At 39.6% G+C, this 12,458-nt stretch overlaps 1 protein-coding gene across 1 annotated transcript in view; it reads left to right on the top strand.

Annotated features, from left to right (window-relative positions):
- PGAP6 (post-glycosylphosphatidylinositol attachment to proteins 6) overlaps positions 1-12,458 on the top strand; it is a 750,660-nt gene that overhangs the window by 458,884 nt on the left and 279,318 nt on the right. Inside the window, exon 5 of the mRNA XM_044089784.1 lies at positions 9,872-10,143. Coding sequence (XP_043945719.1) covers positions 9,872-10,143 — 272 coding nt within the window. The remainder of the gene's footprint in view (positions 1-9,871; positions 10,144-12,458) is intronic.

The raw sequence follows: 12,458 nt of genomic DNA, 5'->3' as shown, positions 1-12,458 counted from the left end.
GGTGCAAGCTTGAATACAACTGCCCAGATGGCTTACCTCACGCCAGACAAAGGCAACTGACTATTTATTTCAAACAGATGGCAACAAAACCCCAGTTATTTGCAAAACAAACTCTGCAGGCTTTGGGCTTCATGGCATCCTGCATCCTACTGATTCCGTATTCAAGACTGCATATGAGGAAACTTCAGTGGTACCTAAAAGTTTATGGAAGTCAACATAGTCACAGTCTGGAAACAATGATTCCTCTCATTCCCTGCCTACAGCAGGAGTTTCTATGGTGGGCAAAGGCATGTCACCAAAACATGGAACGGGCCTTCACTCTACGCCCTGCCAGCCAAACCTTAACAACAGATGCATCAGATTATGCCTGAGGGGCCCACATGGCAGGAAGATGCATTCGGGGCATATGGACCCCAAAACAAATGTATCTACATATCAACCAAAAAGAGATGCTAGCTGTTCAAAATGCCCTGACAGCCTTCAAGGACTTACTTCATCCAGGCCAACTACTGATAAAGATGGACAACACCACGGTTATGTGGTATATAAACAAGCAGGGAGGCACACACTCATACCCCCTTTGCAGATTAGCCATGGCACTGTGGGACACAGCTTTGACTTACCAAATACATCTTCAAGCTCAATTCCTGCCAGGAAAACAAAATACTCTGGAAGACGATTTAAGCAGAAACCTCATGGACCCTCACAAGTGGAAACTAGATACACAAGTCTTCAGCATGATAACAAAGAGATGGGGGGGGCCCGGATATAGATCTATTTGCCTCTCCTCAAAATTATCAATTAAAAAGATTCTGCACAAGGACTTATCACAGAGAAGCATGGAAAATGGATGCCCTATCCTTCAGTTGGAAAAACCTGTCAGTTTAAGCTTTTCCTCCTTTGCCTCTTCTTCCCAGTGTCCTACTAAAAGTCAGACAAGAGAAACCAAAGATGATACTGCTTGCCGCAGACTGGCCCCACCAGTACTGGTACCCAGTCCTAAGGAACTTGTCTCAATACCCAGCTTGTACCTTACCTCAAAGACCTCAACTACTGTCCCAGCAAAACAATCAGATCCTGCACAATCAACTCCAGACACTGAACCTGGCAGCATGGCTGATCATGTAGTTATACACACAACTCCTCTCAGTAAAGCTGTGATGGATGTCATTTTGGAAGCCAGAAGGCCTAGTACTAGAAAATCTTATGCTGATAAATGGAAGAGATTCTGTGCTTGGAATCAAGCACAAGGAACTGATACAACAGAACCAAATATTCCTCAGATATTACAATACTTGACTGAGATGCTTGACAAAGGCCTATCTTTCTCATCAGTTAAAATCCATGCCTCTGCCATTTTGGTTCATTACAATACAGAGCCGCCAATCTTTTCTCATCCTTTACTAAAGCAGTATCTTAGAGGAGCCAAAAATTTAAGGCCTCCAAGAAGATCACCAGTACCTGCATGGGACCTTAATTATATATTGGAAAAGCTCACCCTGCCTCCATTTGAACCAGCTGATACTGCTGATATAAAAGTTCTTATCATGGAAAACAGCCCTGCTACTAGCAATTACTTCAGCAAGAAGAGTCTCAGAGCTACAGGCCCTAATGGCCGTGGTGCCTTTTATCTTATTTTACCCAGGCAGGGTGTCTCTGAGGACAAATCCTTCATTTATGCCTAAGGTGGTTTCCAGTGTGGCCCTTAACCAAACTATTCATCTGCCAACATTTTATCCAAATCCGCAGAACAAGGGGGAGAGAATTCTACATTCCTTAGATGTACACAGACAGCTAAGATTCTACTTGAGCAGGACTAAAGCTGTAAGAAAAACTGAGCAATTGCTAGTGGCATATGCTGCAGGATCAGAAGGAAAGGCTATTTCAAAGCAGACTATTTCAAAGTGGATAAGCCACTACATTCGTTTCTGCTACTTACAGCATGGCAAACCTGTGCCCAGGGGCATTAGGTCTCATTCAACCAGAGCTGCAGCTACTTCAGCAGCCTTTCTCAGTGGAGTACCAACCAAAGACATTCTAGAGGCTGCTACTTGGAGTTCTCTTGACACCTTTACAAAGCATTATATTTTGCCTCTCTACTCTTAAGTCCGGGGCAGGCTTTGCCACTGCAGTTCTGCAGGGCCTTATAGTCTCCCCAAGAGGTTGTCATCTCTTTGTCCTTTAAAATGCCAGTGGTGTCTTCTCTAGTAATTAATTTACCTATCCTGATGTTATCTGTCTTTGTTTTGAAAGACAGGAACAATGGTATTTAAATCCCAAAGATATATTTTAAAAAAGGTAAGGTCCCAAAGTGGATACTTACAGAATCTCTTGCATGAGGATACAGCTCCGATTGCATACTCTCATTTTCTACTGGCCACTGTTCACTAGACAGTTATGAATATAAGAATGGAGTTGTTTTTTCATCATCCTGCCTGGATAGCTTGGAAAAGAGCAGTTCATAATTTACTCTATCAGAAGCCTGTGAAATATCCGTGCAGACAGTGCCCACTTGAAGATTTTGTTCAAGGGTAAACATTATATTTAAGTAGAAACTCTCTAATTCCTACTGGAGAGTGGAAGAGATATTGTGGGAAGCCAGCCAGCTTATCCCAACTATTCTGCACTTTAGTGGTAGTGGTATGTACAGTATTACAAGTAATTCAGTGCTTCAGGAACATTTACAAGAATGAAAGTGAATAGGAACACAAAAATAGTTTTTACACTTATGGCTGGATTCTAAAAAGATTTTGGTGTGAAATAACATGCTACACTGAACAATTCCTCTGTAACAGATTTATATGTCAGATTCCTAAAGAAAAATTAGGCCCTCATGCACAATTGAGTCAGCATTGTAGATTCATGTGGTATCCCAATGTAAAAGGCTGACTCAATGAAGAATCTCATTCTAGTGAATTGGAAGTACTGGCAAAGCAACAACTACATTTATAAGTAGGGCTTGCTACTGCATGCAGCACCTATTGAGAAGCCAGAATGCCTGTTGTACTTGGATCTTGGAAGTTAGCCTACAGATAAACTCTTTTTTTCCAATGCTATTCACTGTTTACCACCTCATAATGAGATTGGGGACAGGTCACACTATAATCTGTGCAAGTACGAGATTACATGCCTCCCCAATTCCTGACACCTGTAAAACAGTTTCATTTGTGTGTGGATCCAAGTACAACAGAGGCAGTCTGGCTTCTCAATAGGTGCTGCATGCAGTAGCAAGCCCTACTTATAAATGTAGTTGTTGCTTTGCCAGTACTTCCAATTCACTAGAATGAGATTCTTCATTGAGTCAGCCTTTTACATTGGGATACCACATGGATCTACAATGCTGACTCAATTCTGCATGAGGGCCTAATTTTTCTTTAGGAATCTGACATATAAATCTGTTACAGAGGAATTGTTCAGTGTAGCATGTTATTTCACACCAAAATCTTTTTAGAATCCAGTCATAAGTGTAAAAACTATTTTTGTGTTCCTATTCACTTTCATTGCTTCTGGAATATTGAAAAAAAAAGTAAGCATTTGTTTTTTATTCGTGAACATCAGCATTATTGTTTCTTGAACATGTATCTTTGTATTGATCTCAGACTTGAAACTAATTTTCTCTCATTTGTAAGTACTAGACTTAACTGCCCTTGTGGGCCATTTTAAGCCCGGTCAATTTCCTGTTTTGTGCTCAAAATAATTTATCCTATTTGGTTATCGATTGGCCTCACCCATCCAATGATCAATAATTATGTATATTGGCCCTGATGAAAATAACCAGGATTTTCATCATCATCAACCCTCTTTTCCCCATTTTCTGCATGGGTTGGGGTGTCCTGTGAACTGTCTCCATCTCTTTCTATTCAATACCACTTTCCTGCCTTCTTGCACACACATGCTTGTCACAAGTCTTCTTTCACACAATCCATCCACCTCTTTGCCGGATGCCCTCATCTAGTCTTGCCTTTTTCCTGTGAGCCAAACCTTCTTCACCAAGTTTGTCTTCTGCCTTTCTGTACATGTGCCCAAACCACTGTAATCTGTTCTCTTTGACCTTTTCTGCAATTGGAGCTACTATTGGCTTCTGTGCTTATGTCGTAATTTCTTCATATGTCCCTGCTACTCACATCAGGCACTTCATCTCCATTACCCGTAGCTTCCTCATCTGCTCTGCCTTTACTCACCAGGTTTCTGTACCATACAGTAGCACTGATGCATGGTATAGTAACACTGGCAGCAGCACTATTTTGTACACCTTGCTTTTCAGCTTCTTTAGCATTCTTCTTTCAAATACTGCATCTGGTACTCTGTGGCAGTTGGCTGCATCTCCTCTAATTCTAGCTTTTTAACCTCCTTATCTTCAACCACCCCTCTCATAGACTTGAAGCTGTTAATCTGTTCCACTATGTTCCCTTCTATCTCAATTCTCAGCTTCTTCTGATTTCCCCCATTTGCTGCCATTAAAACTGTCTCATCTTTACTCAGTTTCATCCCATGTACCTTCAGTTTTGCATTCCATTCCCCTAGCCTTTGCTGAAGTTCTTGGTCTGTCTGACTGTAATACTACATCATCTGCATACAATACCTGTGTTGATCTGCCTCTGACCTGTTTGCTAATGTAGTCCATCACTAGTATAAACTGCATTGGGTTCAGAGTTGAACCCTGATGGACACAAAGTTCCAATGGGAATCCATCTGTGAGACCAAATACTGTTCATATATGAGTTACTGTGTTTTTGTACATTCTGTACTAATTCTAACAAGGTTTGTGGGACTTTGAACCACTGTAGGACTGCCCGGATTAGCTTCCTTAGGACCTTGTCATATGCTTCCTCCAAGTCTAGGAATGCCCAGTTGGACTGTTCATTTCTAGCTTCTTCTCAAGTATCTGTCTGACTGCAAACATCGGGTCAGTTGTGCTGTCTGTTTATGTCTTGTCTTACTTTCTACTACTCTGCGTACTCATTAATTAATCACCCTTTCCAGAACGTTCCTGTAATGTGACAGGAGAATGATACCGCTATACTGCCCACAGTTGTGGATGTCCCCTTTTTTTCTTGTACACTGGCACAAGTATGCTTATTCTCTAGTCATCTGGGATATGCCTTTCTCTCCACACTGCTGTGAGCACCCCCAGGAGACATTTCTCCACTGTTTAACCCAGCATCTTTATCATAGCTGCTGTGACCTCATGTGAGCATGCTGCTTGCCTGACTTCATTTTCTTTAGTGCTGTTCTTACTTCTGCTATGGTGGGCTCCTCCTCTCCTCTTTGGCTGTCTGAGGCAATACAGCTTCTGTGGTGTTTTCGTTATTCAGAAGCTTCTAGAAGTACTCCTTCCATCTGCCTTTGATGTCCCATGGACTGGTGAGCAGGTTGTTGCTGGCATCCCTTATGAAGGGTGTCTGACTATCTTCTCTATCTTTCTGTCTTTGCATTGCAACCTGATATAGTTTCTTTGTAGCATCTATTGACTCACTTTCCAGAAGCTAGTAAAATGCCTCTGACGCCTTGTTCTTTGTTATTACAACTCCTTTCTTAACCTCTTTGTTAGCCATCCAGTATTCCTTCTTAGCCTGGTCTGTCTTTTCTATCTTCCACTTTTCCCTGCACTACTTTCTGCATTCCACCATCAGCTTTCCTTATGTACCTTTTGCCATACCTGACTTGGCTACATATCTGTTCTGTAGTCCTCACACATGCTGTTTTGAGACACTGCCATTCTTCTTCAGTGCGACCTATTTCCTCCTCTGCTTGAGGTGCTAGAGTCCTAAGTAGTTCCTTGAACTTTTGTGCTTTCTCTCCAGTCAACTTACAGGTTTTCAGCCTGGCCTCTATTGACTTGGGATCATACCATAGAGAATTTGAGGGGAAGCTTACATAGAATAAAGCATTTATGAGCTGTCTTTCTCAGTTAGTAGTACATGGAGCAGTCCTGGGGTGTTCCCATCCATAGATCCAAGTTGCACATGAAAATGGACAGAGATGAACTTTGTTTATGTGGATGGGGAGTCTGTTCTACAACAATGGTATCCTCTGCAAGATATACCTGTCCCTCCAAACCATTCTTTTGATGTTGTAGAAGAGGTTTAGATCCCTAGACTGAAAATTTCTGATGCCATTTGACTAGCTGATGTTCAGTAAATCCATCAATAATGGGTTAGAGGATGCCTTGTTTGCCAGATACAGGTCACTTCTTAGCATTCTGTAGGATACCAAGTATAGCGGCAGGTCTTTGAGCCAGTCCATGTAGGACGTGTTTAGGTGTTGTATCCTTTTAGTAAGGTATTTCTGTGGGTGTTCCATTTGTTACATGTTTTTGGACTGATGCATTCAAAGGGGATGTTGTATTCAATGATTGGCATAATGCGGGGTGAATAAAGGTGGTAATGGCATCCCTAGATCTAGACGCAGTCCCATTATTTATAAGCTGTGCAGTATTGAAGGATTTCTTAAAACAATAGCCACATGTTTGTCAAAAGGTAGGTCACTGTCCACATAAGTTCCCAAATCTCGAACAACTGGGTTAACTTTTAGAGGTATATTGTCAGTGTACAAGTTCCCTGGGGTAGATGACTTGGCTAAGGATAAAATAATGCAATTTTTGGCATTTAGTTTCAGTCTGAGATTTTGGCACCAGTTATTTATGCGAGACAAACCTTCCTGCAAGATGGCCAAGTCATTTGGCAAGTCATGGTATCCTTGTTCTGTCTTGAAAACAAATTATGCTTAAATAGAATACAGGATCTTATATTTTTGCAATACTTATGTAATGAAGTTCACAACTGTGAAATACTGAATGTTTACACCAGATGTGCTTCAAGTGTTCTGATAGGCATTGATGCATCATTTAAAAACCCTTTGCTTTTTTGATGAATTTTTGTTCTTCTCTTGCTCCGCCTTTTTTCCATATGTTATTAATGATTTTGTAGGGCTTGTTTAAAGTAGTACGACAGAATGTCTGTTTGACTGATTTGCTGGTATTTTGCATTCTAGTTCACTGCAACTAACTGATGCAAAAATGATGTATAAGAGGAAATAGTCTAGCAGAAATAGCATCCAAAATGGTAGGGGTCAGAGCTACAGCTGTACTGGGTCTATATTAGTTTGCTGAAAACACCTTTCAGTGAACACGCATTCATAGATTCTCATTCAGTGAAAATCGTTTCTGCGGTTCGCCAAATACTCCCAGGACAAAGAAATATTTGCCCCAGAAAACAGTGGACCTACATGTAGCTAAATCTAACTCCCGAACTGTAAATACCAACACTGAGATCGCATTACAGTGGAGAAAAGGGCAAAGTTGTGCTGCGGGGTAAGCATTTCTTTGCCCTGGGAGTACTCAGTGAATCGTAGAATTGTTTTTTGCTGAATGCTGGTTAATGAATGCATGTTTGCTGAAAAGTGTTTTCAGCAAACTGATATAGACCCAGCCGCACCATATTCTTGAGACAGTGCCAAGATTTGTGATCAAATATCAAAGATTATACAGTTACTTTTGTCTATGTGTTGAGCAGATTCCAAATTTCTTTGAATTCCCCTTCTTTTCATCTTTACAATTAGCACAGTTAGTATTGCATAGGCATGTTCAAATGGAACACATTATCAGCAAACACAGCTGGAAGTATACAGTGCTTGTTTGTGTAAACAGATAAAGCCATGAAAGTGATCCCAGATATACTGCGATTGAGTAGAGAACCCTGTCAGTGGAAGACAGCTGCTGAAGAAGGGAAATATCTGGCTTATGCCAGATCACCTATCATGTCTGGGTGGGGGTCTAATTTGGCTACTGTTCAATGGATTGAGTTTCTAGCAGCTCATCAGTGGCAGGTGTGTTTATGCATGTGTATGCGTGCATGTGTGTGTGTGTGCATGCATGCATGGATATGTGCGTGCACTCCTTTTAGAATGTATCGATATAGTTACATGTTTAGTACTGGGTTGTGGTTAGGGAGTGACAGAATTGGGTGAAAAAAGCAGAGTGTCTGAGGATGATGACCTGCCTTTATTTGCCTCTTATCCCCCCCCCCAGGTTATGTGGCTTTAGCACCTGAGCAAGAGCATCAAAATACAGTGGATATAAAAAGCGTACACACCTCTGTTAAAATGCCAGGTTTTTGTGATATAAAAAATGAGACCGCAATAAATAATTTCAAAACCTTTCCCACCTTTAATGTGACTTATAGCCTGTACAATTCAATTGAAAAACAAATCTGTTGGGGGGGGGGGAATAAAAGAACGTACAATAAGCTGGTTGCATAAGTGTACACACCCTTAAACTAATACTTTGTTGAAGCACCTTTTGATTTAATTATAGCATTTAGTCTTCTTGGGTACACACCTGCCATCAATTAAAGAGACTCTGATTAACCCCAAATAAAGTTCAGCTGTCCTAGTAGGATTTTCCTGACATTTACTCAGTTACCTGCTACAGCAAAAGCCCTGGTTCGCAGAGAGCTTACAAAGCATCAAAGGGATCTCATTGTTGAAAGGTATCAGTCAAGAGAAGGGTACAAAAACATTTCCACAGCATTGGAGATACCATGGAACACAGTGAAGACAGTCATCAAAAAGTGGAGAAAACATGGGACAACAGTGACGTTGCAAAGAACTGGACATCCCTCCAAAATTGATGAAAAAACAATGTGAAAACTGGTCAGGTAGGCTGCCAAGAGACCTACAGCAACACTGAAGGAGCTGCAGGAATTTCTGGCAAGTATTGGTTGTGTATTACATATGACAATAATCTCTTGTATTCTCCATATGTCTGGACTATGTCTGGACTATGGGGTAGGGTTGCCTTTTCTTGCACACAAAAAACATCCAGACCTGGCAAAAATTTGCAAAACAATACATCAAGACTCCCAAAAGCATGAACGAATGTGTGTTAAGGTCTGATGAGACCAAGGTTGAACTTTTTGGCCACAATTCCAAAAGGTACATTTGGCGCAAAAATAACACTTCACATCACAAAAAGAACATCCCCAGCTGGAGCTGGGGCTTTAGTCAAGGTGGAGGGAATTATGAATAGTTCCAAATACCAGTCACTTTTGGCCCAAAACCTTCAGGCATCTGCTAGAAAGATGAAGAGGAATTTCAACCTTTCAACACAAAAATGACCCCAAGCATACATCCAGATCAACAAAAGAAAGGCTTCACCAGAAGAAAATTAAAGTTTTGGAATGGCCCAGCTAGAACCCAGACCTAAATCCAATAGAAAATCTGTGGGGTGACCTGAAGAGGACTGTGTACAAGAGATGCCTTCGCAATCTGACAGATTTGGAGCACTTTTGCAAGGAAGAGTGGGCAAATATTGCCAAGTCAAGATGTGTCATGCTGATAGACTCCTACCCAATAAGACTGAATGATGTACTTAAATCAAAAGGTGCTTCAATAAAGTATTAATTTAAGGGTGTGCACATTTATGCAACTAACTTATTGTACATTTTTTTTTTATATTTTTTCCCCTAACAGATTTGTTTATCAGTTGAATTGTACAGGTTATCGGTCACATTAAAAGTGGGAAAAGTTTTGAAATGATTTATTATGGTCTCATTTTTTATATCACAAAAAACAGGCATTTTAACAGGGCTGTGTCCACTTTTTATATCCACTGTACTTCACAAGAGAGAGGAAGACTATGGGAACTTAGTGACCAGGATAAAAGATTTACCCCAAAAAGTCATTTTACTTGTTAAGTTCCACAACGGTTGCTGTTTGTCTTGTAGCTGCAGTTTTTATTATTTACAGTGAGCTCTCCCTGTTTTGAATTGTACTGCTGTTAAAGGTTTTTTTTTTCTTAATATGACTAACATATGTTGCTTACTTGGCATTCATATTTTTCAGCTGTTGTTTTATTTTTTCTTTCCAATAGGATTTTTATTCCAGAATACACCCAGGAGCTTAATCTCACTCTTTGGAACTGTTCTATTGGTAGTAGTGGACCAAGCATGTGCTCCCTTCAGGTCAGCCTTGGCTCCACTACAGTGCCTGTCAACAGTCAAGCATTTAGAAACTGTACTGGAAAAACTGTATGTACCATAGTGCTCAAGTCACCACCCTGGGAGAAATGGCTGAGAATTACTGTTGCGAGCACTGCTTCTGACAATGTGACAGTGGGTTTTAACATTGGAGCATCCTTATCAGGTAAAGTGCTTTCATCATAGGAAGAATTCTGTAGCTAACAGGAACACTCTTAGGGATTGTTTGAGCTATAAAGCACCCTTCATGGAATCCAGCTTTAGTACTTATTCATGTGGTGACACTTGTACATAATTAGATGTTTGCTGTGAAATTAGTGAAACTAATCAAGAACTTTAAAAATCAAAATCTATAATATAGATTATAGTTTAGAGCAACATGGAGAGAAAGCATTTAGCATTGTTGCTTTACAGTTCTTGGATCTACAGTTCATTTCCTGGCTGGATTTTGTCTGTATGCTCTCACTGTGTACATACATGTTTTTTGCAGGATGCTTCAATTTCCTCTCATCCTGAAGATGTGTTGCAGTAAATTAGGGATCTCCAGATTGCCCATAGGTGTGTGGGGATCTCCAGATTGCCCATAGGTGTGTGGGCCTTGCATAAATCTGTGTGTGTGGGGGGTGTATGCATCCTATGATGGAATGCTGCCCATCCAGAATTAGTTAATTACTTTGCACCCAGTGGGTGACTCAGAACTATGTTAAGCAGATAATCCAAGAATGAAAAAAAAGAAAACTAATGGAAAACAGGAACTCCAAAATTAAACCCGACAACATGATACTTGAAAGATCAACACTCTTTCTGGGTTATTTCCAGTCACAAATAAAACCCACAGCATTTCAAAGCTAATTTTACTTGACTTATTAAATAATCATCAGATAGTTTTGCCTTTCAGGTCTTTGACAAGGCACATTAAAATAATTACTCATTCCAAAACAGTGTATACAAATACTTAAGTGACATTTTATGTATGCATGTATTTATTTATTTGAACTTGTTAATCAGGGTGGGGAACTAAGCCACAGTACAGTCAGAATATATGCTCAACCAAAGTAATGATATGTAACACACACAAACATTTTAATAAAGTTTAAAAATAATTCACAATGTGTGTAAAAAGATACAGAAAGAAGGACAAAGCAGTGTGCACAGACACATTATGCAAGGATAAGGTAAAATGCATTAATCAAAAAACTTAGCAATGAGTTTCACTGAAACATCTAGCTAATTTTTATTGACAAATTTAAATCTTCTAGAGAAAGGAAGCAAAAAAATATACATGACTCCTTGTATGTAAACATCTACCAGATTAATTTGTTTATGCAGTAATCTCTCAGTTAAACGGCACCCATGGGGATTGGTAGATGGCGGATAAATGTAGTTTCTGGTTGCTTGAGAATTACTAATAAAAATAGACCTGACTAATACTGTACCCTGTACTGATTGTTTGGTTTGACTTGTTCTCAGGTTGGGGAGGGAGAGAATTTATTCCTATCTTCCTTTTTAAAACTCTAAAAATGTAAGGCATGTTTCTGTGGGGGGGGGGGGGGGGGTCCCATAAAGTGCAAAACATGAAAATTGTATTTCTTTGATATTTCTTGCCACTTCCTGGAGTTCCGGTTAACTGAGATGTTACTGTAGCTTAAAATTCAGTGTATTTAAGCCCAAAGAAAGAGAAACATGGAGGAAAGGGACTGGGAAAGAATTTAGAAGCAGAGCAGTTTTAAAAACTAATGTTGAGTAAGAAAAACAATGTAATTGGTGTCTAGGGGATAACACAAAAAAACTTAAAAAAGATATCCACTAAAAAATAATTGAATTTACATATATTGCACAGTAATAACATTAATTTGTAAGTAAGTCCATTATAATAAAATAAACGATTATGAATATTATAACAGTAAAGATATTAAGTGGTTATTTTCTCAGGTATATATTATTGTATGAGATGGCTATGACAACATTTGCCAACTAGATGGAGCAGTTCTGAACCATCTTTTACCATCATTGTTGTTAAAGATCATGTCTGAAGGTGCAAAAAACAAAAGAAATTTCACACCAGTTTAGAAATAGAACCATTTTAAAGATTGCTTCTGAACAAGGAAGATTAAACACACACAGTCATGTTTACAGTATTAATATGTTGATGGGAAGGATGTGGTAATGCCACTTTGGGTTCCACCCATAATTATGCTGGATTTGGGTGGGTAAGTAATTGTGAATTAAATTATGTAATTGTCAAGCTGTTATCCAATGGCTAGCTTTTTGCCAAACAGTTTTTTTTGCCAAACTTCAAACATTCACTGTGGCCAAGTGTCAACTAGTTTTGCCTTTCATGGCTTTGACAAGGCACATTAAATCAATTACTCATTCCAAAACATTGTGTACAAATATTTAAGTGACATTTTATGTATGCATGTATTTATTTATTTGAACTTGTCAGGGTGGGGAACTAAGCCACATATAGTCTTCAGCAGT

The sequence above is a fragment of the Protopterus annectens genome, chromosome 12.part0 (genome assembly GCF_019279795.1).
Source record: "Protopterus annectens isolate FY-2018-M chromosome 12.part0, PAN1.0, whole genome shotgun sequence".
NCBI classification, from domain to species: Eukaryota; Metazoa; Chordata; order Ceratodontiformes; family Protopteridae; genus Protopterus; species Protopterus annectens.
The sequence above is the reverse complement of the archived record's forward strand: the minus strand, read 5'-3'. Positions and strand labels throughout refer to the sequence as shown.